Raw genomic sequence first — 27,561 nt, forward strand, 5'->3', positions numbered from 1 at the left:
CATGAAAAAAGAAGATTATGTGGCAATACTGAAGCAACATATCAAGACATCAACCAGGAAGTTAAAGCTTGGGTGGAAATGGGTCTTCCAAATGGACAATGACCTGAAGCATACTGCCAAAATGGTAACAAAGTGGCTTAAGGATAACAAAGTCAATGTTTTGAAGCGGCCATCACAAAGGCCTGATCTCAATCCTATTGAAAATTTATGGGCAAAGCTGAAAAGGCAGGTGCAAGCAAGGCGACCTACAAACCTGGATCAGTTACACCAGTTTTGTCAGGATGAATGGGCCCAGATTCCGACCAACTATTGTGAGAAGCTTAGAACATACAGAACGGCCCTATGTGTAAAAAAGGCAGAAAGAAACATGGCTGATGCAGTTGGACAGTACCAGAATCAGCCTAAATATACCAACTCCGAAGAACATGATAAAAAGGAGGAACAAGGAGCAAAATGGTAAAGAGCAATTGAAATTTTAATAATTAAGTTCAATAAATAAACATCATCACATAGGTAATATAGTCATAGCATGGAACGACAGAAAAGTGCATACTATCCGGAACACCCAGTACTCATAAGCTCATAACCCCCAGACCATTGCATTGGGTAAAGGCAAGGAAGATGGAAAGAGCACGGCAGGCAAAAAAGAAGAAATCAAATATATATGCTGCAGAAATTGGATACATGTCTCTATATGGACCTTTAAAGGGATCTGAGTGTTGTACGCTTCTTTTACCATCAAGCCACGGGATGGACACTATAATCATGCTTGGACAATCTATATGCAACGTTACTGTGTCATCTGTTAATGATATTTCAAATGCTTACAAATTTTTGTAATGTGTGTGCATATGTTACGGATCCGGGTGGTGGAACCTCTGTGCTGCGGTGCAAGGAGGGACCAGAGGGGCGTGACTAAGTATCTACTTGGCCTGACAAGGGTCGCACAATGGCTTAGTCGACTTCGTGAACCAGGGAGGGACCGAGCAGAGGGACCAGGTGCCACTCTGGGACCGACCTTGTATGAGAGCAGGTGACTCCCACGGGTCAGAAGACAGGTACTGACCGGTACAGCGGAAGAGCACGGCAGTCAGGCTGACGGGTGGTCCGGGTAGACAGACAGGCTAATTCGGCTGATAGCCAGATGGGTGCTCCGGGTAGGCAAGCTGGCGGACACAACAGGTAACAGGCAGGTGCTTCCAGGTAAGCAGGCAAGGGGGCACGGCAGGTAACAGGCAGGTGCTTCCAGGTAAGCAGGCGGGCAGAGCCCATAGACAGGCTGGCGGACAGGGCTGTAGGTAGACTGTCGGGCTGGAGAGAAGTCAGACTGGCGGACTGGACTGAAGATCAGACTGGCGGACAGGACTGACTTGCAGAGGACCTGAGGGCTGAAGCAAAGTAAGTATCACAGAGCAACAACCTTGCACGGGCACCTCCATACTGGAGGAGGTGCCTTTTATAGAGAAAGTCCTCCGGCCATTGGCCGGGAGCTTTTTAGGACAGCGTGCGCGGCCCCTTTAAGAGGGGGGGGAGCGCGCGCTCGCCCTAAGCACAGTGCCGGCACCAGCAGCAGCAGCAGGGAGGCCAGAAGACGCCGGAGCAGGAGCGCGGTGGAAGGGGGGACGGCGTCTCTGCCCGACGCTACAGTATATATGTAATAAACCACCATTTTTTTGCCATATTGCTTGGTGTGTTGCCTTCATTCGTCACTTTATATATATTATATTTTCAGGTTTGAGAAAAGCAGAAAATCAAATCAGCCTGCACAGACAACATCACAGACAGTAACTAACAGGTTGGTTTTGTAGTGTAATCTCCTCGATCATCCGATCACTGACAACAATCCACCTCAATGCCATTATTTGTTCTCTGCAGAGTGTCAGAACGTCCAGAGAGCCCAAAACTGACCTCATGGAGCATCAACACAGAGAGCACAACAGCAGCTGTCACACCCGAGCCTGGGAAGATCACAATAAGAGAAAGTGGACCCCCTTCTAATACAGTGGCTACAAGGTGGGTCACAGATTTATCTCTTTATTTTGGATATTTTTATTGAACAGTGAATTATTTGAGTCTATTCAGAAATGAAATGATGAAATATACACATAAAAGAGAAGAAGCCCCTGGCGGGATGGGTGCAGGCTTCAGATTATGCGACAATAAGGCTCACTTTGGTCGCATCACCAAAATACGTTAGTTGTTGCTGCTACATCGCAGAGCAACACAAGTGAGGCTACTGTAATAAGCAGGTTGCAAGAAGACCAACTGCATCAGATTATTTGCATCTTGCTAGTTGTAGTATCCTTGGGGTTGCAATGCGGCCCCATTTACTTGTATTGTGCTGCGATGTAGCAGTGACACCTTGCGAACTCTGGTCACATGACAAGTATTGCGACCAAAGTTGCAGTGGTTTGGCTTTTTTCAGCCATCAAAAAAGGGGACTATGGGCCAAAAAACAGAGTTGTTATTGATTGAATTGAAAGTCCACAATTTAAAATATTAACAGTGGAAGATGAAGATTGTGCAAAACATTCAACTGACGGTGTCACCGTCAGAGGTAACATCCTTCTTTTAGGATTGAGACAATTGATGTGTAATATATTTCATAACATCCTCCTCTTTAATAAGCTTTCCGAAGACAAAAGAGGCAAATTGTTACCTGCGTTTGGTAGTATTACTGGCCAGATGGCTGGTGCCAGTAGCCAAAAGCCATGTTATGTTTTGTTTTTTTCTTTTAGATTACCTAGTTCATTACAAAAGACATTTTTTCTTTTACCATACATTATTTATAACACTATAAATATGTTTTGTCACTGGTTTGAACTGCTATTCCCTCCTTACCAACAAGGACCGTCCAAGAAATACTTGATACACGGCACACCCAAAAAACAGCAGCAATAGGCCATAGCATTGGTGTGAATGTACATCAAATTTCACTAATAATTAATAATTACTATAACTAATAGTTGGTGACACACACACTTTGTAAGTCACATAGTTAAATGTCTGTATTTTTTTTACTTCTCTGTTGTATTTTTTTAACACAATTCCCTTTACAAAAAAGCATCAGCCAAAAAATGCTAATGACTTGCCCAAAAAACAGATTTCATGAAAGCTACAGTAAATGTAATGTGGAGGTGTCTTAATACTTTTGTCCATATAATGTATGTAAAATTGTTCTCTTTGGCAGGGTGGAGACCACAAAGAAGAGCGATGCTCTCCCAGACGCCCTGTCTTCATTTCTGTATGATGATGTCAACAGGTAATCAATGCCAATGACGGAAAATCTATGCCTGATATCAGGACTTTAGGTACTGACATATCCATGGGATCAATGATCCTGCTGAGAAGTAAGTGAAGCAACTTACCAACTTAGTTTAGTTTGTCAATTAATCTTCACGAATGACCAGAGGTTGGGAAATTCATCAGCCAATTAATCTCAAGTTGGTGAAGCAAATCTTTAAATTGATAGCAAAATTACTAATCCAATGAGACAGATGATGTCGGAGGAATCGGGATCGGGCGATCCTACAGGCAGATAAGTCATTGACAAATGAGTTTGGGAGCAGATTACTCCGCTCTCCCTGTAGGGGAAATCGGGAGAAATAGCTGTTTGGCCAACAGTTATCTAAGGTCCTTTATTCTCCCTGAAGTCTTCTTTGTAGCTGAAGACCATTCTTTTCCTCTGTTTTTACTGATCTGCCTATAGAGAAACTGGGAAATTGGAGAAATAGCTGTTCAGCCAACAGTTATGTAAGGTCCTCTTTTCTCCCTGAAGTCTTCTTTGTAGCTGAAGACCATTCTTTTCCTCTGTTCTTACTTATCTGCCTATAGAGAAATGGGGAAATCGTGAAAAATAGCTGTTGGGCCAAAGGTTATCTAAGGTCCTCTATTCTTCTTGAAGTCTTCTTTGTAGCTGAAGACCATTCTTTTCCTATGTTCTTACTTATCTGCCTGTGAATATGGATGAATCTTACAGCATTGTTTCTTCCTATTGATTCAAAGGAATAAAAAAAGTAAAAACATAAGGCGATCAGACTGAATGCATTGAAGAATTAAATACATTTACATAGACGCTAACGTTACTTCGTCCTAATAAATTATGTAAAGGTGGCAAACACATAATATGAGTTTCATCTGAACCAAACAGTGTTGGAAAAACAGGGTGACCATCTAGTAGATATTTATCACGACTTTCCCATTACTATTTATTTTGGGTTAAAAAGGAAAGATGGATGGGGTATCTTAGATTTCAACATGCCCAATCCTTTCATAATCGTGGGAGATAAGCTGCTGCTAGAAGTGCCTGACAGCAGCTTACTGCCCTCTCCCCAATGAGAATTCATGCACTTTTGGTTGTAGCAAAAGTGCATATATATGGATGGATCTTGAGGAATACCCTAAGCCAATCTTGAAGCAATCAACTGCTACTTCTGTCATCAGCTCGTGAGATGAACAGAAGTAAGAAAATATTCCAATCTCTGGGGAAATAATCTTTTTTTTTTAGGGAACACCCTCTTCTCTTTGAAGAGGGTATGGAATTGCTCCTCACAGTATTTTTGTGGTCCATTTATAAATTTGTACAGATTTATCATCTCGCCACTTGGACTTTTCTTTTCAAGAGTAAATTATAGTGAATTGTTCCATGGTCGGCAGTAGAGATGAGGAATTACATCTACGCTGTCCTCCTTTGGCGTCAAGTCCTCTGGTCTTCACTTTTGTATGCATCCTATAATCGGCATCCACAGCACTTCTGGAGACGAGACCTCACGCGATTCCATGACATTGTGGTGCTTAGTAAGTGTAAGATGCACTCAGGATGCCAGGCTAAGGATGGCGACTGCCAGCAGAACCCGACTGGATATTGGACACAGGCAGCATGAACCAAATTGCTCATTTCTAGGTTGCAACCTTAAGAAATACTATTCAATATGTGAAATGCTCTACAAGCTTTATAATTTTTTCCCTGTTCCCAAATATTGCCCCCATAGTGAGTTTCCCCATATCAATGTCAGCCACAGTTATTTTGCCATAGTGCCAAACAGTGTGCTCCATGAACAGTGTCAGCCATAGTGCTTCACTCAATGTCCGCCACATGAATGTGCCAGCCATATCTATCAGCACTGATGGTTCCTCTGTTCTTCTGTTACTGCTCGTTCTGTAGTGACTTCACCAAAGCGCATCATCTCCAGTACATACTTACTGTTGGGATAGGGAACCTTGAAGCTGTAATATATATATGTGTAATTTGCATCTTCAGGTTTGAGAAAAACAAGAAATCAAATCAACCTGCACAGACACCATCACAGACAGTAACTACCAGGTTGGTTCCACAGTTTAATCTCCGGGACCATCCGATCACTGGCAACAATCCACCTCATCGGCATTATTTGTTCTCCGCAGGGTGACGGAGCGTTCAGAGAGCCCAAAACTGACCTCATGGAGCACCAACACGGAGAGCACACCTTCCGCAGTCAAGCCCGAGCCTGGGAAAATCACAGTCTTTCGTGATGAAAGGTATTTTTGGGGGCATGGAGAAGAAGATGTTTTTGGGACAAATTTTTATTTATCGCATCACATATCGTTGACCATGCTCAACAGTTTTACATCCACATCAGACAACATTGGCCAAGGGACACCACGGGCAAAGTCTGGGAATATTCACACCTTCTGTGACCATCAGTCCGACGTTTCTGTATTACACAAAAGACTGTCACATAAAGATCATAAAAGTGATCTGAAATCTGTTGGCTGCTTGACTAACCCCTGGACCCCCCACAAATGCTGTACATGGGGGACCCCAAAGGGTCCTGTCTGAACTGATCAGTAGTGAACATGTGTGACCATTTCTTTGGGACTCACCATTCCATCAGCCCCATAAATGTGAACGGAGCAATGGTCCCACATGCACACTATTGCTCTAGACTTTGGGTGTCTCTCGCTCTAGAAGACTGGTCCTTTCCTACAGTACTCAGGCAACCCACTGATTAGAATGGGCACGGTGTAATACTATACAATTTGACATAAAAATGTAATAATTTCTGAGGATTCCTTGTATAATTACCTGATGCCTCCTATGCAGTCCTCTGCCGCTCTTATACTGATTGCCACGACCATTTTCTTCACCTTTACCCATTGTATATTGCAAGACATTCCCCTCCTGCTCTCAGATTGGCCAGGTGAACAGCATTAGCCAATCAGGGAACTGGGGGGGCGTGTCTCAGACTACAGCTGAACAGTAGTCTAAGAAGTGCTGTGGACACATTGGAAAAAGAATATCGGCTTGGTATTTAGCATATTATTGGTATAAAAGATGGCGACATGGCCACTTTACCAAACATTTCTCAGATGATATTACATTTTTATGTCAAACCGGAGGGTCACTCTAATTATCTTAGAACATTTAACACTACCAGGTTTCCCACAGTTTATAGCTGATTACAGGGAATCTCAAATTAGAGGGATAATTTGCAATTCGCTTTGTCAAGAGACCCTCAAGAATAGTCTGAACTGAAGAATTCCTATAAATGAGCTGCAATACCAGACACAGCCATATAACATGAGTGGCACTGTCTCTGAAAAAATGAACAGATGTCATGTAACCATTTTAGCTACACAGGTAAAGTGTATGGTCGCGGGGTTTACAGGGTGATACATCCAGAATACAGACCGTTAACACTGATATCTGTCTGAATGAGGTCTTAGGATGAGTTTGCGGATATCTTCTCTTTTCGCAGTTATGACACCAACAGAGAAACACCAAAGTCTTCAGTGGAAAGCCGCAGTACAACAAGAGTCACAGGAAAGTAAGTAAAGCTCAGATATACAACAGACAGGGCCATCCTACAAGGACGTCATACAGGGGCATTATACAGGGGCGTCCTACAGAGGCGTGCTACAGGGGCGTCCACAGGGGTGTCCTACAGGGGCATCCTACAGGGGCATCCTACAAAGGCCTCCTACAGGGGACTCATACAGGGGCGTCCAACAGGGGTGTTGTACAGGGGTGTCCTACAGGGGTGTCCTACAGGGGTGTCGCACAGGGACATCCTACAGGGGCGTCCTACAGGGACATCATACAGGGGCGTCCTACAGAGGCATCTAACAGAGAGTGCGAAGGTGGCAGTCATACCCAGCCCCTGGGAGGGGACATGTTATAAAATGTAATTGTGAAGACCCGAGGTTTTCCGTGGGTGTAATACCACACAGACAACACAGGGTGAGGATAAAACAGTGTGGCAATACATTATTGAACCACAAAACGGACAATAAACAGATAGAACAGTCCCAACAAATACCCAAGATGTTACAACATTACACAGTCTCACCCTTCTGCTCTGCCCACCTGGGATAGAACAGCTGCGACTTTGGGACTTCCAGGGACAGCTACCTCAACCAGTGGCCCTCAAGCTGATGGTGTGGCAGAATCTCCCTGATCTTTTTGCTTGTCTTTGATTCTCCTTCCAATTTCTGTTTCAAGTCTGACTGCTACAGAAGCACATGTCCCTTAAAATAGTTACAGTTCTCCTTGCAAGTACACATTCACAGGTAAGGGGTTAGGGATGGCATTACTCACATGGCTCATTGTTTTAGCTAATCTATTTACATAGTTGGTCTAGTAGGGGGGGTAATTAACATATTAACAAACATGATTGTTCATAAACCCAAGATGAAACCATAAGCAGGGTTATACAAATACTGGTCTGTTCTTCTTGACCAGCCACATAAATGCAGATACATTTACAAGTCAACACAAAGATAATAGTGTATTTCTCTTGAATTAACAAATCTAAATGTCTGGCTTATTAAGATTATAGGCTGTATCGTCACAGTAATCTTTGGAATGAAATTGACTAGAAAAAAAGGAGTAAAAATGAGGGAAATGTGCTTTCTTCTGTTCTAATAATTAACACCTAACAGAACCCAGACGGACCCTATAATAATCAGCGGGGCCCCTCTGCTTACATTTCCGTCAGTTATGCAGCTGATTCGTGTTGGATATAAATACCGCATGACTATTCTTAGAAAGGGACAGACAAAGGAAATTCCCAAACGCAGGTGTGAACTCAGCTTTAGCCCTATCTACGACCCAACATTTGTTCTGAATTTTCCTAAACAGTAATAAATATTCTGATTTTGTTATTATCTCAATAATATGTAATATAGTACAATAATATGTAACATAAAGTATAGCACACAATATCTATAGTTCATAACTAAATATGTCATTCCACATTACTGTGTTTTTATGCAGCAAAGATGTACCAGGTGACATAACACTAATATCTTCATCACTGTCCACAAGTGTCGCAGAGAGTCCACAGCCCAGAACACAGGCCGGACCTGGGAAGATCACGGTCCTCAGAGACGAAGGGTAAAACACTGATAACGTTATAGCAGGCTATATGCAAGGGGATTTCTACAGAAATCTAATGTACTCTTCTTTCCTTCCTTCCTTTCTATTTCTCTCAGTCTCTTTTGTCTTTCTTTCTTTCTTGTCTTTCTTTTGTTTTTCTTTTCTTTCTGTCTTTCTTTTTTTCTCAGTGTCTTTCTTTCTTTTTCTCTGTCTCTTTTCTCTGTTTTTCTTTCTTTCTATTTTTTTGGTTTCCTTTCTTTTTTTTTCTCAGTCTCTTTTCTGTCTTTCTCTTTCTTCCTGTCTTTCTTTCTTTCTGACTTAATTTCTTTCTGTCTTTCTTTTTTCTCAGTCTCTTTCCTTTTTTCTTTCCTTCTTTCTTTTTTCTCAGTTTTCTTTCTTTTTTTCCTTCTTTCTTTCCTTTCTTCTTTTTTTCTCAGTTTTCTTTCTTACCTTTTTTCTTTAGTTCTTTCTTTCCTTCTTTCTTTTTTTCTCAGTTTTTTTTCTTTCTCCTGGAAGTACCTGCAGTAACACAATGTCTCCTCTTACATTACAGTGATGTAGATAACAACAGAGCAACCAGCAGATCAACTGAGACAACCACCATCACTACCACGTCACGTGCCAAAATCACCATAGAGACTATAGAGAGGTGAGAGACCCACAGATCCCAGCACATCACAGGTCTCCTAATGTGGGGTAATCACATAAGGTGACACATTGGTGAATATGCCAGAAATGTGCCGACACCTGATGGGTGGACAGTTCACACTAACAGATGAGTGAATTTGCACCTTCTATGGGGAAGCTGTGCAATATGCTGGAGAACTGCTGATAAACCCCATTCCTCTGACATGGGGGGCAGGACCTCGCCGCTTCTGTATTAGGGAATGTTCTGACATGCTGGATGTCGGTGATAAAACATCTTGTAAGAATAGAGAAGCTTTTTGGGGAACGTCCTAATTCTCTCTCCGCTCAGTCTTCTGCTTCTGGTCTTGTAAAATATTACTAAAGTTACTGCCAGATTAGAGTTTCTGGAAATGTCACTGTATTTCAGTCCTAATTAGTGAGAATATCTGTAATAAATAACTATTGCATTATATTTCAGCATGTCTCCCAAACCCGCACGCAGAACGGAAACAAAACCGAAAGAAGCGGCAGCAGCTACTACAAGGTCGGGTTCTCCATCTCGCTGGAAATTGTCTAATTAGAGGGAGCCTGTCATCATCTCTTTATATTTGGAAGTAGTGGAATGGCTGTGTAGTCACTTGTCCACCAATAAAATCGATACCTTTTTTATGGAAATCCGATGTGCCAGTCCTGAGAAATCAAGTATAGAAGCCATATGCAAATCAGGCTGCAAGAGCACTTGGCCTGCTTCTTCCAAGTACAATGACACGCCCCCAGTGCACTTCTTGCCTGATTTGCATATAACTTGTATCTGACATTTCTCATGACTGGCACATCGGATTTCCATAAAAAAGGTATCGATTTTATTGGAGTACAAGCACCTATACAGTCATACCATTACCTCCATATACAATAACGTGTTGACAGGATCCATTTAAAACAAGAATATGTTATTTATTAGTATAACCAAAGGCAGATTGTATTTGAACCTCTAAACGAGTGTAAATCTTTGTTATTTGCTGCAGTTATAAGAACGAGCCATACAGTTTAAATAGCTTGTACGGCCGATATTTATTCCTACAACTCCCCCATATATACGCACACTCCTCTTGGGGGCAGAGAGAGGAGTATGTTACTACCAAACCCATTTAGCACCAGTTTACCTCTTTTAAGAATAAGGGTGCTTTCACACTGCGTTCCGGTACCCGTGCGGTGGTCCCGTCGAGGCTTACATCTGTACCCCCCACAAAACGGGATTCGAACATATGCACCGATGGGGCCATAGACCATAATGGTGCCGGTAGAGCGAATGTGCACTTTGCCGTGCATCCTTTTCGGGCGTATACACTTACTGAAGGCGGACACTCAGATGTAGTAGGCTGTGTCTGAGTGTCCATCTCCAATAGGTGTACATGCCCGAAAATGATGCATGTCAGACATCCGTTTGCTCTGCCAGCACCATTATAGTCTATGGCCTCATCGGCGCTTACATCTGAATCTTGTTTCGTGGGGGGGTGGGGGGCTCCAGACGTAAGCCTCAATAGGGCCAATGAACAGGTGCCGGAACGCAATTTGAAAGCATTCTAAAAAGATTGGACATGTTGAAATCCATTTGCAGCTTCAGTCAAAATTTATCCAAGAGAGTTTGAAATATGGCATTGTGTCTGATATCAATGTATATTTTCATATTGTAGTGATAACCAGCAGGATCTGATCTCTTGGTCTGATCTGGATAGCAGTACAAACACCAGGTAGGTTCTAATGTGAATAGTTATATTGAGGGAGATTATGTCCCTCCGGACTATTTATCCCTCTACTCTCTACCTAGTAGAAACTAATATCCCCCTCCCTCCTAATCCCTGACCATTGACTCTAATTCCCTCTTCAGCTATAGTAACTTTTCTCATTCATACTTTTTACTATCTTCTAGTTCCACTAGATGGCAGTAGTGAGGTGTAACATTTCCCTGTCGTCACTGTGAGCGATCAATACTGAGGGTTTTTTTGAGCAAGTCGGGTGCACGTGTAAAAGTCACCCATGAGTCTCACCAAAATGCAAATTCCGTTCTAAGTTTCCGAGAAATTTAGTTTCATAACTTCTCCTCCCAGGTCGTTCTTCTCTTTACTTTTTTTGTCTTTTGTTATATGCAAGAAAAGTAAAAAAAAAAAATAAAAGCTCTTGATTTGGAGGACCAATGCTATTGACCCGTTTGTGAAGATTTAGTGAGATATTGCAGTCACCGATTTAGGCAAGAGGAACAAAACTCGTTGCATTGAATTGCCCAATTTCCTGTATAGAATATCTCAAATAACGTCAGATGAAGAAAAGTTTCACTGCCACTTTTGACACTACCAATGAACAATCCTGGGACTTGTGGTACTTCAAGTTATTTTATTGTGCCAAATAATGCATTTTCCAATCCGTACTGGAATCTTCATGGTACTTCAAGCTATTTTATTGTGTTTTCGAGTCGTATTCTTCATCAGTTGCAGCAGATACCTGCTTGTTTGTGTTTTAACTGCTGAAAACTCCGGTTTGGATATGAAAATGCTTTATTTGGCACAATAAAAAAAAACTTGAAGTATCACAAGTCCCAGGACTGTCGATTGGTAGTGCCAATAGCGCCCTCGAACCTTCTATATATATATATATTTTTTTTTTTTAACGGATGAAAAAAAATTTGGGCTTCAAAAACGCATTAAGAAACTTGACATACTACAAGTTTCAGAATTGTTGTTTGGTAACGGCAAAAGTGACCACAAATCATTCCGGCCATGCAAGGTTATTCCAGGTATTTTCTCATTCCACGTTCACGTGAACTCAATTCTACATGTTCGGGGTTCATTAGTGAAGAATAATGAAAAATCACATGATTTTAAATGACTTTTTATAAATATATTTTTGTATTAAAGAGGTTGTCCATTGTTATATTTTATTTTACAGATGGGCTCATAACAGTCTAAAAAATAAAAATAAAAAACAATAAAAAAAAAATAATTATCTAGTGTACCACTGACTTTGACCCCCGCTGGTCTTCTAGCTTCGTCTTCAGGTGGGTGGTGACACATGACCGCTGCTGCCAGTCAGTGGCCACTGATTGTTTGCAGTGGTGTCATTCCATCCGAGTGGGAAGAGACAGTCTCCGACTCTCTCTTCCAGTTTTTACAAGAAAGTCACCGCTGCAGCCTATCAGTGGTCATTCATTGGCTACAGTGACCACGTGACATCCCTCATTGGAAAAACAAATACTGAGGAAAAATACTGACCAGATACTGAACGTGTGACTAATGTGGAATAATGAACTCACTTCAGATTTTGACATCCACACCATGAACAGAAGAGCTGCAGATTGGATCTATTGAATTATAGCTGGACTAAAACCTAACCAATCTGCAGCAGAAATCTGAGGTTCACATTCATCAGTTCTTTTTTTTCTTTTGTCTTGTAATATTTGTCAATGTTTTTTTTTTGCTCCAAATTCCTCAAAATAGCACACAAAGTTTGGAAAAATTTCCACAAAATCAAAAAATGCTTTTTAGTTTAAATTGAACTTTTTATAACTTTTTAGGGCAAAATGTCACGTTCTGTTAAAATGTTACAAAATTTGTGCAAAAAGAACCCTACAGCCAAAAAGTAGATAATAATAGTCCAGGGTGGAAATTGGACTACATTTGCTCAAAAATAAAAATGAATAAAACAGATGAATTAAAATAAAATGACCTTTAAAAAAAGCACAAATTAAAAGAAAGAATAAGATACAAATAAAAAATACCAAAAGCTAGACCAAAAGATGCACAAATACAATAATAAATCGACCCCTAAAGTTTCAGTTTTGGATTTTGGATATTTTGACTTTCTGAAGAATCCATGGTGAATGTTCCTGTTGTAAATCATGGCTAAGATCAATCACATATCATCAGTGTCAGACTGAAGAACATTGGGCCCACCAGAGGATTTGATTCTGACGGCCCACCTTTCTCCTCTGCTCAAGAGCCCCATAGCAGCTACTTGGTTTGCACTATGAACTCTCCTGAAGGAGAAGCCAGGGCCCACTGAAGGATTCTCCGGTTCTCTGGTGGGCCAGTCCAACCCTGCATATCACCCAAAACTGCAACCATCCAGACTAAGCTGTCCAATTATTATGTCTCTGATCAATATGATTTACACAGTCATATTTCACATTATAAAGCCCAATCATATGAGGTTTGACTAGCTGTCATCGGCCCCTAAGTTTCAGTTTTGGATTTTGGATATTTTGACTTTCTGAAGAATCCATGGTGAATGTTCCTGTTGTAAATCGTGGCTAAGATCAATCACATATCAACCATAACTGAGACCATACAGACTAAGCTGGCCAATTATTATGTCTCTGAGCAATATGATTTACACAGTCATATTTCACATTATAAAGCCCAATCATATGAGGTTTGACTAGCTGTCATCGGCCCCTAAGTTTCAGTTTTGGATTTTGGATATTTTGACTTTCTGAAGAATCCATGGTGAATGTTTCTGTTGGAAATCATGGCTAAGATCAATCACATATCACCCATAACTGCGACCATACAGACTAAGCTGGCCAGTTATTATTTCTATGAGCAATATGATTTACAAAGTCATATTTCACATTGTAAAGCCCAATCATACGAGGTTTGACTCGCTGTCATCCATCGAAATGTCTCTATGTCATGTAATGCCAAGAGCTGTGCTAGATGTGCCATAGTAATTAACATAAAATTTTCATTAGTTGGGCATCAGTCGAAAAGGAACAAAACAGTCAACGGTTGATCATTACGGTCAAAATCGGCCATTTCTCATGGTTGTTACTTATATGTATTGGGGCCTTTAAGATGTCTTCAATATCCCCCATTAAAGTCTTCTTTCTTCCTCACAAAGCAATATCCTCTTTTTGGGAAGGTTCCCTGGTTGCATAATATATTTACTCAGCTTTATTCGGCAATCACCAAAGATGCAATCAAAACTGATACAGCTCATTACACAATGGCGCATTATGTAAAGCGTCTTTATGGCTGTTGTTTACTTTCCTGTGGTTTTCTTATGTGGTCGGTAGTTTCTTTCTCATGAGCATAAATATTCATCACAGTCAGTACAATATGGGAAAACATTGCCAACATCAACACCCTGAACAATGATATTATTCCCTGTGGTCTCCTTGACGTGAAATCAAAGAGTTTAAAAATAAAGGTGACAGCTAGGTCTGAAACATTGGGCAATGAATGGGAGTATTAGAAGGGACTGGTCTTCTCACCACGGACCTAACGCTGGAAGATGTTTAAAAACTTGTAATCAAGTTCTTGGCAAATATTGTCCTAATAGCAAATCAGCCTCCGTGGACTATGTTACTAACACATAATGGATTACACTTCGAAAATCTGACATATGACGCAGAAATCGCACTGGTTCATGCCAAGCTTCACAACTGAAAACAAGATGGATTTCCTCTTTCTAACTTTTTGGGACTGCTCAGGACAAGACTCAAGTACAAAAAACAAGGGACCAAAGAGAGCTAGAGTCTCCAATGTATGGACTCTAGGGGCCAGATTTATCAAAGCTTTTACTCCAGTCAGGGGTGTACATAGAAATCATGGGGTCCCATAGCAGAAGTTCTAGAAGTTCTAATTGCCCCCCCCTACCATCCCACCACCATTAATATATGGCAGGGGCATATCTCACAACTTTGCAGTCCTTACAAAGTAATTTTCCTCCTACTGAAGTCCTAGATTCCTCTTTCATTGCACCCATAAAGTATGATGCTAACAAAAGTGCCCCACAAATTCTGTATGATACCACCACTGTGAACTCCTACATATGCACAGTATGATGACCCTACTGTACCCCACCTCAACTCCCCTAACAAAGTATGATGACCCCAATCCAAAAAACTATGATCCCCCAACTGTGAACCATTCATAGCCCTCCATGCGGTACAATAACCCAGACACCTCTCCACACTGTATAATGGCCCGCACTAGCCTTCCAAGCAGCATAATAGCCCCCACACAGTTCTCCACTCAGTATGATGGACCCCACACAAACATTCACACTGTATAATTGGTGAATACAATATAATGGGTGGCGCAGTGGTTAGCACTGCAGCCTTGCAGCGCTGGGGGTCCTGGGTTCAAATCCCACCAAGGACAACATCTGCAAGGAGTTTTTATGTTCTCCCCGTGTTTGCGTGGGTTTCCTCCGCGTTCTCTGGCTTCCTCCCACACTCCAAAAAAAAAGACATACTGATAGGGAATCTAGATTGTGAGCCCTGATGGGGACAGCAACAATAATGTATGTAAAGCACTGTGGAATATGTTAGCGCTATATATAAAAAACACATATAATGGCCACCACATCACCTTTCCTATATTATAATAGACCTTACATTGCCTTCCATATTGTAAGGCATCAGTCTGGGGCTGGATTCAAAATGGGTCCAAGACCTTCTGTGGTCTGCCATTCCAGGCCAGCCAGGGCTGATGCTGCTTAGCATTGTTGTCAGCCCCAACACCTAGCTGTTCCACAAGCCCTGCAGATTGTCTCCCAGGCATTTGTGCCTAGCAGTGTTAAGCATAGGCTGCAGAGGGAGACAGGGCTCGTGGAGTCCAAGTCCAGGATTCGCCGCACTGAGCATGTCCGTGACCTGGCGGATCATGATTGGGGGGTTGGCACCCACCTGACTCGGTGACCTGGCACTCCCTGATTGGTTCACGGGTAACGTCACCAATAGCGCGTCGCTGGGCAGGACTTAGTCTTTAAAAGACCCGCCCACAAACATGGCAGCACGCTCAGATCATTTGAGCTAGCTGTTTGTGGTGTGCATGCTTACTCTGGGCTCAAAGAGCCATAGCTTTAGCTAGGCAGGCTGGGCTCAAAGAGCCATAGCTTTAGTAGGCAGGTAGCTTCGCCTCGCTGACTGGCTCTAACCAGGGGGTTCGCCTTACACCCCGAGCCGCCTATGAGCTAAATAGAGCGGGTTTGCTCAGTCCGGTAGCACGCCGGCTGAGTGCTCGATTACCCGGCGGGAATCACCCGCACGCTAGCGCCGTCTCCTATAGCGTAGCGCCTGTACCGAAGACAGGGCTACTGCTCATAGTCCAGTCACACGTCTCCCTGCGGTTCTTGGAGATTGTGTGAACCGCTTTAGCGCCAATCCCCATAGTGTAGTGCCTGTATCAAAGACAGGGCTACTGCTGGTCCCACGGACGCACGTCTCCCTGCGGTTCTTGGAGATTGTGCGTACCGTCTTACCCTTCCGTGTGCATTAACACGAAAGGCTAAGATATTTGTTAGGTGCGTCGCCGGTCGCTCTCTCCTCCGTGCAGTAAACGGAGATAGAGCGTACCGCTATACCCTGTCCGGTGTGTAGTTAACACGGAAGGGTTTATCTTTTAGTTGTCGTTTGCCTTTCCACCCGGGAAGTGTTCGGCAGCAGTCCTCTAGGCTGCATCGCGGACCCCGGGGTCGGTTGCGTTCCATTAAATAAAGTTGTCTGCAACCGCTCCCCCTAACAGTATCTGAGCGCCAGGGTCTTGCCGAACATGTCCGACAACAAACAACTGCAGCGGTATATACAGCAACTGGAGGCCAGACTTAAATCTCTGGAACAAACTCCTCCGGTCGCTGATATCACTGCAGTAGCCACCTAGGCGGCTTCTCTAGCGGCCAATATGATAAACTCGGCTGCGACCACTGCAAGTGCCCCACTACCCCTTTTTGCGCTCCCGGAAAAATTTTCTGGGGATAGTAAACTTTGCAGGGGTTTTATTAACGTATGCTCCATTCATTTGGAAATGATGGAGGCACGGTTCCCCTCCGAGAGAGCCAAAGTGGGATATATCATTTCATTGCTCTCCCACAGGGCTCTGGAGTGGGCCACTCCTCTAAGGGAGCGGAATGACCCGGTTGTAGTAAATGCGGGTCTATTCCTTAGGACCCTGAAAAGTGTTTTCCTGGGTCCTCAGGTTACGCATGACACGGCTCTTAAGCTTCTTGCGTTAATGCAGGGCTCTGCCACCGCCAGTCACTATGCCGTCCAGTTCAGAACCCTAGCGGCAGAACTGGATTGGTCTGAGCGGTCGCTTATCCCGGTGTTCTGGAAGGGTCTAGCTGGGCATATTAAAGATGCTTTATCTACCAGAGAGATTCCGACCTCTCTGGAGGAGTTAATATCTCTCGCTGACCGTATTGACGTACGTCATGCGGAACACAAGTTAGAGCTAGAGGTTGCCAGACCTCCGTATCTGTTGACACCGTCCGTCTTTAGACCCGTTTCCAAACCCGAGACCCTGGCCCCGGAACCTGAGGCTATGGATATTTCCCGGACTAAGTCTAATTCCTCTCATTCCCGACCTGTACATCTCTTGGATCGTCCCGTAAATAAGGGTTCCAAGCAGTCGGTAAAACGAGTAGGTCTTACCACCATTGGAGGAAGTGTATTAAAATCCGGGACTTCTTCCTCCAAAGTAGTTTCTAATGTGGCACTGTCCTTTGGTAAATCTGCAGTTTCTGCCAAGGCATGGGTGGACTCTGGTGCTGATGGCAATTTTTTATCATCTACGTTTGCCCTGAGGCATGCCATCCCTACTGAGTCACTCTCAAGACCCATGAACATTGGTGTGGTCAATGGTTCTCTCCTGAATGTGTAAATCACCCACCAGTCGATACCCCTCACCATGTCGTTTCCTCAGGGTCACCGGGAGGTCATTTCATTTCTTATTATTCCCGGTGGATCAGACGAGGTGGTATTGGGCCTCCCCTGGCTACGTTGTCATTCTCCACACATTGACTGGAATACGGGGAGAATTTCTTCCTGGAGTGAGAATTGTGCATCTCAGTGTTTGATCAAAGTCACCCGGAGGGTAGTCTCTGATTCTCCTATCATTGCGACATCCGGTACAGATTCCTTGTCTGTCTCCAGAACCCGGGTCTTGTCTGATTATGTCGCAAAGAACTCTCAGGAAGAGAGGGTGGCTGCAGTGTCCTCCAACCCGGTTCCGTCTGGGAGGACGTTTGTTTCCCCTAATCTACGGAGTATGGTGCTCTCCTGGGCTCATGCCCCTAAGACTGGAGCTCACCTGGGGGTCAAACGTACCACTAAGTCCCTTCTACGGTCCTATTGGTGGCCCCGGTGGCGCCAGGACGTCAAAGACTTTGTTCTCGCGTGTCCCGTCTGTGCGAGAGATAAATCTTTTCGCCAGAGACCGGCGGGTCCTTCCTCTCTGTCACCCATGAGGGATCCTACGCATAGATAACCAGTTGTCACTGCTTCCCATCCTAAAAGAGGGTACCCTGTACACCGGAGGGGTCACGGTCCTGTGAATCCTCTCTGTGACCCGGTGAACCACATTCTTGCCCCCCGGCTCATGGTGGAAAATGAGAGTCAAGTGGAGGGGGATAATGTTAGGTGTCGGTCTGGGGCTGGATTTGAAATGGGTCCAAGACCTTCTGTGGTCTCCCATTCCAGGCCAGCCAGGGCTGATGCTGCTCAGCATTGTTGTCAGCCCCAGCGCCTAGCTGTTCCACGAGCCCTGCAGATTGTCTCCCAGGCATTTGTGCCTAGCAGTGTTAAGCATAGGCTGCAGAGGGAGACAGGGCTCGTGGAGTCCAAGTCCAGGATTCGCCGCACTGAGCATGTCCATGACCTGGCGGATCATGATTGGTGGGTTGGCACCCACCTGACTCGGTGACCTGGCACTCCCTGATTGGTTCACGGGTAACGTCACCAATAGCGCGTCGCTGGGCAGGGCTTAGTCTTTAAAAGACCCACCCACAAACATGGCAGCGCGCTCAGATCATTTGAGCTAGCTGTTTGTGGTGTGCATGCTTACTCTGGGCTCAAAGAGCCATAGCTTTAGTTAGGCAGGCCGGGCTCAAAGAGCCATAGCTTTAGCTAGGCAGGTCGGGCTCAAAGAGCCATAGCTTTAGTAGGCAGGTAGCTTCGCCTCGCTGACTGGCTCTAACCAGGGGGTTCGCCTTACACCCCGAGCCGCCTGTGAGCTAAATAGAGCGGGTTTGCTCAGTCCGGTAGCACGCCGGCTGAGTGCTCGATTACCCGGCGGGAATCACCCGCACGCTAGCGCCGTCTCCTATAGCGTAGCGCCTGTACCGAAGACAGGGCTACTGCTCATAGTCCGGTCACACGTCTCCCTGCGGTTCTTGGAGATTGTGTGAACCGCTTTAGCGCCAATCCCCATAGCGTAGCGCCTGTATCAAAGACAGGGCTGCTGCTGTTCCCACGGACGCACGTCTCCCTGCGGTTCTTGGAGATTGTGCGTACCGTCTTACCCTTCCGTGTGCGTTAACACGAAGGGCTAAGATATTTGTTAGGTGCATCGCCGGTCGCTCTCTCCTCCGTGCAGTAAACGGAGATAGAGCGTACCGCTATACCCAGTCCGGTGTGTAGTTAACACGGAAGGGTTTATCTTTTAGTTGTCGTTTGCCTTTCCACCCGGGAAGTGTTCGGCAGCAGTCCTCTAGGCTGCATCGCGGACCCCGGGGTCGGTTGCGTTCCATTAAATAAAGTTGTCTGCAACCGCTCCCCCTAACACATATAGTATAATGCACTCCCCGTAGTTCTCCATATAGTATAATGCACCCTATAGTCCTCCATATAGTATAATGCACCCCCATAACCCTCCATATAGTATAATGCACCCCCATAGTCCTCCATACAGTATAATGCACCACCATAGTCCTCCATATAGTATAATGCACTCCCCATAGTCCTCCATATAATATAATGCACTCCCCATAGTCCTCCATATAGTATAATGCACTCCCCATAGTCCTCCATATAGTATAATACACCCCATAGTCCTCCATATAGTATAATGCACCACCATAGCCCTTCATATAGTATAATGCACTCCCCATAGTCCTCCATATAGTATAATGCACTCCCCATAGTCCTCCATATAGTATAATGCACTTCCCATAGTCCTCTATATAGTATAATGCACTCCCCATAGTCCTTCATATAGCATATTACACCCCATAGTCCTTCATATAGTATAATGCACCACCATAGTCCTCCATATAGTATAATGCACCACCATAGTCCGCCATATAATATAATGCACTCCCCATAGTCCTCAATATAGTATAATTCACTCCCCATAGTCCTCCATATAGTATAATGCACTCCCCATAGTCCTCCATATAGTATAATGCACTCCCCATTGTCCTACATATGGTATAATGCACTCCCCATAGTCCTCTGTATAGTATAATGCACTCCCCATAGTCCTCTATATAGTATAATGCACTCCCCATAGTCCTCTATATAGTATAGTGCACTCCCCATAGTCCTCCATATAGTATAATGCACTCCCCATAGTCCTCCATATAGTATAATGCACCCCATAGTCCTCCATGTAGTATGTATTCACTGATGTTCCCTCCTTTATCATTGCTTTCAACTATATCGGCATCCAGGGTGCCGATAAAGTTGAACGTGCGATGACGGACAGGGGGCCACATAGCAGCAGCGTGGCCTACCATCATTGGCGGTACACCACTGACGCCAGTATTCATGACGAACGGCGGCACTTGCTACTCCAGAAATCTTACTCTAGCAAGGACTGCAGTAGGATTTAAGGCCAGACTCACACAGAGGTGTACGCCACTCGTCCTGATTCATGAACAGGCGTATACCTTTTCATGAATCAGGAGCATCTGACTCCAGCACATCTCCTCATGAAGACCAGCGTGAACAACGCCAGTCTTGATGCATCAGGCCCTATAACTGTAATAGGGGCATGATACATCTTTCCTCAGTGGCCATTAGAATTTTCTCACTTCGCCCAACACGCTGGTAAACCTTTGGACATGACACACTCCTCTGAAATTGAGAGTAATAAAAATTACATGAAAACATACCGAGAGTTTTGGACATTGTACTCTGTGTGAGTAACCGATGAACACGAGCCAAATGGATTATTAAAAGTCCATCGTAAACCATCGTAAATCTTGCATCCGTAACATTTTTACAGTACGTTGCCATGCTCCTGCTTTGTTCTTCTTCCTGGCAGTGCTGGAGGAAGAATGTGCCGGCGCATGCTCTTAGTCTAGTCAGGTTGGTGACCAGTAACCCAGGCCAATAAAGGTTGACCATTCAATCATAGCACTTGGTTAGTAGACCAGTTCCAGGCCAATCAGTGGTCCCAGCGCCCCATTTTGGTCTTATGTGTTTTGTAACTGGTGTCAGCTACCTAATAACTAATACTAAAACCCTTTAGTGTTCTGACACGTGACGTTTTTAGGCCACTGTATTGCTGAAGAACAAGACACCTGATTGAAGAGAGAAAACAGGCAGCTCAAAATCTCTCTTTAACCACGTCACACCGACAGCTACGCACTTTTTTGGGTCTAGTGTCCTATTGCAGGCTTTGGATAAGGTTTGCATCCCAAATGATGCAACCCGTCTGTAACATACCTGGTGGCGTTCTTGCATAGTGCACCATCCCCCACTATGCAAGATCGCAAACTTGATCATCGGTCCAGTCTGCTAGCCTGGCTTCCCTCCATGCTGTCTGTTTGCCTCTGTTCTGGCTGCTTAGGGCGGCAGCCCGATTACTTTCTGCTTCTTGTAGCTGCTGCGGGCATACCCCTAATGCATCCTCAGCCTATTGCTGTCCGTCACTGGATATTTAAACCAGCTCCACTTTGGAGCTGATGCCTGAGCATCTCGTTCCTTCAGAGGGCTTCTTGCCTCTGTTGTGCCAGGTCCTGTCTGAACTATCTCCTAGCCTGCTGTCTGTCCGCCTTCCTGGAGGCTGTATTTCCAGGCCAATTTTCTCAAATTTAACCACAGGGGATATGTCACTCTTGACATTACATGCATCACACAACACCCACTACACATATAGGTAGAGGGAAAGTAGAGTATAGACAATTCATATTACTTTTAAAAAATTTTTTCTTTATTTAATCCATTAAAAAGAAATTACATTTAAAATTAAGCAGGAGAAAAATGTTCAGCACCAGGGTTTATATATAGGTCTCAATCCTATAGAATCAGTCAACACCAGTGAATTTATATTATTGCTGGGCTTAAAGTATATATTTAATCAATCACAAAATCCAAATTCCTTTCTCATAAAGTGCAACTATTGATAAAGTGTCCAGTGCCATCTGCTGAAAACGGGCCTTACAAAGTTGTATAACAACAGAAAAAGTGTCTAGTGCTAGCAGCTATAATAATTATAAAGCCATATATAGGCTAATGATATCCCACTATCCATTGTGACACAAACTGAGCAAATCACATAACTCAAGATATAATATACACATATGTGGTTCTAACCATAGCAGAAGGTACTGTCAAAAGGAAAATACAATTCAGATCCTTTCTCAATCTGGTGATAAACTTACAGGAGAGAGTAGTGTCCCCGTGGTCCTGGCGCTGCACCCCGATGGCCGTTTCGCCACGCTTCTTCCTGGGGGCGGTGACTACCATGTGACAGCTGGGACCTTTAAATACTCATTACTACCAATCATTTGGCGTTGGGGCACCCACGTGATGTTCGACGTAGCGGGCGCATGCGTGCCGTACGGCTTCTCATATATGAAAGGCGGACTTCCGGTTTAGGTGCTTGGAACGCAAGCGTGAAACGCATGACGTTCCCCGGTGCAACCCACCGGAAGTCCATGAGCGCCAACAGCTGCGCATGCGCACCCATCGAGGATAACGAAGAAGAATATAGAAAAGTATAAAAAAATATAGAAAAATATAGAAAAATGCTCCATAAGTGGATATATGAAAATGAAAATAAAAATTAACAAAATTAACAAGGGAATGAAAAGAGAGTGTCAAAAGGTAAGAAAGAAGAAAAATAAGATAAACATCACTGAGAATAGAATTGGTGATGACAATAAGGAGATGGCATGAAGGAAAGATTCGTATGTGTTAGATATAATTAGGAAAGTCAGTATATGCTAATTAATGACAATTGGGAGATGGCATTTATAATGGAGGATTTGTATGCGTTCGATATAATTAAAGTAATCAGTATATGCTATCCAATATCCATTAATTGAGGTAATCAATATATGCTATTCAAGCTATATCCACGCTTAAAGAACTACATTCTAAAAGCCATTTTTTAAAGCTATGATTATCTCCTCACATTACTACTGAATGTTAGAATCCTACATTCTTAGAGCCATTTTTGAAGCCATATTTATTTTGCCAAATGGTGTAGGGGTTTAGCCCCTAATAGACCTCAAACCCATTCCCCTTGTCCGTCATTCTACTGATAACGTTATTAAATCCTGTGAAGATCAAAAACAGCATTAATCCTCATTGTGAACTAAGTCCAAATAGAAATATAGCACATAGATAATAAACCTTACATCCCTATACATAACAATGTTCTACATATAGTCTTGGATGACTCCACAACCGAAATGTAGTCATGAACAGAAAACTCAAATTTCTTGACACTCTTGCTGAATACACACAGATGGAGCATATTGTTGTCATAGACAGTGTCATCCTTTTGACGGGAATCCAGACATCATCTTGTTCCGTCAGATCCGGGATAATGCTGACCTCATATAAAGTCCCAAGTCCTAATCATTATTGATCTAGAACATAAAATTAAAAGCAATCAATACATGGTTAAACCGACAGAAATAAAATAAAATAAAACCAGAAACCATATGTTGTTCAAAGAGGCTGATATATGTGAAGTCTATAAGAAAGATGTAAAACCCAAACTCTCATTTAAGCCTTGGGGAGACATCGTGCCCAGTCTATATATCCACCTACTCTCAACTTGTGCCAAAATCCTATCCAAGTCGCCCCCTCTCACACCTAAAGAGACCTGGTCAATTGCTTTAATTATAAGCCCATCTGTTTTACATCTGTGGTATTCCCTAAAGTGTCTCGGTAATGTTTTTAAGGTTTTAACATCAACCACTGACCCAGCCTTCTCTATGTCACGGACATGTTCTCTTACACGTACCTTTAGCTCTCTTGATGTTAGTCCTATATAAATTTTATGACAGGGGCATTCAGCATGATAAATCACTCCTTTTGACCCACAGGTTAGATGTTTCCTAATTTGAAAGGTCCTAGATGCATCATGATTCGTGAAGATTTTACTTCTTCTCAGATTCTGACAGGCTTTGCAGAAACTGCATGGAAAGAAGCCGGGAGACATGGTTGTATCCATTTTGTCAGAGGAGGTCTTGGGGTCGTAGTGGCTATGAACCAAAACATCTTTCAAATTTTTGGCTCTTCTTGCCACTATGGAAGGGATCTGTGGGAGAAGTTTTTTCAAAGTGGGATCCATTAGAAGTATCTTCCAATGCTTGTGGATAATATCCGACATCTCTCTCCATTGCTTGTTGTAGGTGGTGATTAATCTTAATGGCTGATCCATTTTCTGATTCCTTTTAGAAGTATTTCCAAATATTAATTGTTTCCTGGGGATCTGATATGCCTTTTGGAAACCTCTTCGTATACAATTTCTGCTATAACCACGTCCTCGAATCTCTGTGCCAAGTCCTGGGCCTGATCCAAGAAAACTTCCTCATTTGAGCAAATCTTTTTTGTTCGTATAAATTGGCCAATCGGTATTCCTTTGATCGTAGAAGGGACGTGGGATGACGAGGCATGCAGGAGTGTATTAGTAGCGGTGGATTTGCGAAATACCTCGGTGACGATCAGTCCATCCGGGAGGGCTGCGATACGAAGGTCCAAAAATTCAAGTTGTCTACCATAATTATAGGTTAGTTTGATATTAAGTTGGTTATTGTTCAAATGATCCATTAGATTATTTAATCCATCGATCGGGCCCTCCCAGATGAACCAAACGTCATCAATGTAACGCATCCACCCATGTACATTCTCAATGCCTGTCACGGGTTCCACCAGGAAAATTTGACGCTCCCAAGCTCCCAAAAATAGGTTTGCATAAGAGGGGGCACATGCCGCCCCCATGGCAGTCCCTTGTAACTGTAGATAGGTTTTATTCTTGAATGTAAAGATATTATGTTCTAGCACAAATGTAAGGAGTGTGATCAATAGATCAGCCAAACCAGGATCTAGTCCACTAGATCCCAAAAACCACTCTACAGCCTTAATGCCATCCCTGTGTCTAATCGAGGAGTAGAGTGCTTCTACGTCTACCGTTACCATAGTCATATTCTCTTCTAACTGTAGTTCATTCAACCGCTGTAAAGCTGCAGTAGTGTCTTTGATGTATGAAGGTAAAGTACACACTATGGGCTTTAAATAATGATCGATGACAGCACACACCACCTCGCACAGGCCCCCATTGCCAGATACTATGGGTCTCCCCGGTGGATCAAGTTGGTCCTTATGTAGCTTTGGCAACAAATAGAAAGTAGGCAGTTTTGGATGCAATTTCATTATAGTGTCCAAAAATTGGCATTATACCAAAAAAATTTTTGGACACTATAATGAAATTGCATCCAAAGCGGTTGAATGAACTACAGTTAGAAGAGAATATGACTATGGTAACGGTAGACGTAGAAGCACTCTACTCCTCGATTAGACACAGGGATGGCATTAAGGCTGTAGAGTGGTTTTTGGGATCTAGTGGACTAGATCTTGGTTTGGCTGATCTATTGATCACACTCCTTACATTTGTGCTAGAACATAATATCTTTACATTCAAGAAAAAAACCTATCTACAGTTACAAGGGACTGCCATGGGGGCGGCATGTGCCCCCTCTTATGCAAACCTATTTTTGGGAGCTTGGGAGCGTCAAATTTTCCTGGTGGAACCCGTGACAGGCATTGAGAATGTACATGGGTGGATGCGTTACATTGATGACGTTTGGTTCATCTGGGAGGGCCCGATCGATGGATTAAATAATCTAATGGATCATTTGAACAATAACCAACTTAATATCAAACTAACCTATAATTATGGTAGACAACTTGAATTTTTGGACCTTCGTATCGCAGCCCTCCCGGATGGACTGATCGTCACCGAGGTATTTCGCAAATCCACCGCTACTAATACACTCCTGCATGCCTCGTCATCCCACGTCCCTTCTACGATCAAAGGAATACCGATTGGCCAATTTATACGAACAAAAAAGATTTGCTCAAATTAGGAAGTTTTCTTGGATCAGGCCCAGGACTTGGCACAGAGATTCGAGGAACGTGGTTATAGCAGAAATTGTATACGAAGAGGTTTCCAAAAGGCATATCAGATCCCCAGGAAACAATTAATATTTAGAAATACTTCTAAAAGGAATCAGAAAATGGATCAGCCATTAAGATTAATCACCACCTACAACAAGCAATGGAGAGAGATGTCGGATATTATCCACAAGCATTGGAAGATACTTCTAATGGATTCCACTTTGAAAAAACTTCTCCCACAGATCACTTCCATAGTGGCAAGAAGAGCCAAAAATTTGAAAGATGTTTTGGTTCATAGCCACTACGACCCCAAGACCTCCTCTGAAAAAATGGATACAACCATGTCTCCCGGCTTCTTTCCATGCAGTTTCTGCAAAGCCTGTCAGAATCTGAGAAGAAGTAAAATCTTCACGAATCATGATGCATCTAGGACCTTTCAAATTAGGAAACATCTAACCTGTGGGTCAAAAGGAGTGATTCATCATGCTGAATGCCCCTGTCATAAAATTTATATAGGACTAACATCAAGAGAGCTAAAGGTACGTGTAAGAGAACATGTCCGTGACATAGAGAAGGCTGGGTCAGTGGTTGATGTTAAAACCTTAAAAACATTACCGAGACACTTTAGGGAATACCACAGATGTAAAACAGATGGGCTTATAATTAAAGCAATTGACCAGGTCTCTTTAGGTGTGAGAGGGGGCGACTTGGATAGGATTTTGGCACAAGTTGAGAGTAGGTGGATATATAGACTGGGCACGATGTCTCCCCAAGGCTTAAATGAGAGTTTGGGTTTTACATCTTTCTTATAGACTTCACATATATCAGCCTCTTTGAACAACATATGGTTTCTGGTTTTATTTTATTTTATTTCTGTCGGTTTAACCATGTATTGATTGCTTTTAATTTTATGTTCTAGATCAATAATGATTAGGACTTGGGACTTAATATGAGGTCAGCATTATCCCGGATCTGACGGAACAAGATGATGTCTGGATTCCCGTCAAAAGGATGACACTGTCTATGACAACAATATGCTCCATCTGTGTGTATTCAGCAAGAGTGTCAAGAAATTTGAGTTTTCTGTTCATGACTACATTTCGGTTGTGGAGTCATCCAAGACTATATGTAGAACATTGTTATGTATAGGGATGTAAGGTTTATTATCTATGTGCTATATTTCTATTTGGACTTAGTTCACAATGAGGATTAATGCTGTTTTTGATCTTCACAGGATTTAATAACGTTATCAGTAGAATGACGGACAAGGGGAATGGGTTTGAGGTCTATTAGGGGCTAAACCCCTACACCATTTGGCAAAATAATTATGGCTTCAAAAATGGCTCTAAGAATGTAGGATTCTAACATTCAGTAGTAATGTGAGGAGATAATCATAGCTTTAAAAAATGGCTTTTAGAATGTAGTTCTTTAAGCGTGGATATAG

General features: G+C 43.2%; 1 protein-coding gene across 6 annotated transcripts in view; it reads left to right on the plus strand.

Annotated features, from left to right (window-relative positions):
* Positions 1–27,561, plus strand: part of ZNF185 (zinc finger protein 185 with LIM domain) — a 162,721-nt gene that overhangs the window by 89,274 nt on the left and 45,886 nt on the right. For 3 of the 6 annotated variants that reach the window (XM_073641376.1, XM_073641373.1, XM_073641372.1), the window contains 10 exons: positions 1,733–1,795; positions 1,876–2,013; positions 3,191–3,262; positions 5,261–5,323; positions 5,404–5,517; positions 6,738–6,806; positions 8,255–8,374; positions 8,910–9,005; positions 9,462–9,527; positions 10,678–10,734. In XM_073641376.1, the coding sequence (XP_073497477.1) occupies positions 1,733–1,795; positions 1,876–2,013; positions 3,191–3,262; positions 5,261–5,323; positions 5,404–5,517; positions 6,738–6,806; positions 8,255–8,374; positions 8,910–9,005; positions 9,462–9,527; positions 10,678–10,734 (858 nt within the window). The remainder of the gene's footprint in view (positions 1–1,732; positions 1,796–1,875; positions 2,014–3,190; positions 3,263–5,260; positions 5,324–5,403; positions 5,518–6,737; positions 6,807–8,254; positions 8,375–8,909; positions 9,006–9,461; positions 9,528–10,677; positions 10,735–27,561) is intronic. The other 3 variants (XM_073641377.1, XM_073641375.1, XM_073641374.1) reach the window with 2 other exon arrangements.

This window comes from Phyllobates terribilis, unplaced genomic scaffold, assembly GCF_046119375.1.
Source record: "Phyllobates terribilis strain yellow unplaced genomic scaffold, ASM4611937v1 Scaffold_7__3_contigs__length_470593459, whole genome shotgun sequence".
Taxonomy (NCBI): domain Eukaryota; kingdom Metazoa; phylum Chordata; class Amphibia; order Anura; family Dendrobatidae; genus Phyllobates; species Phyllobates terribilis.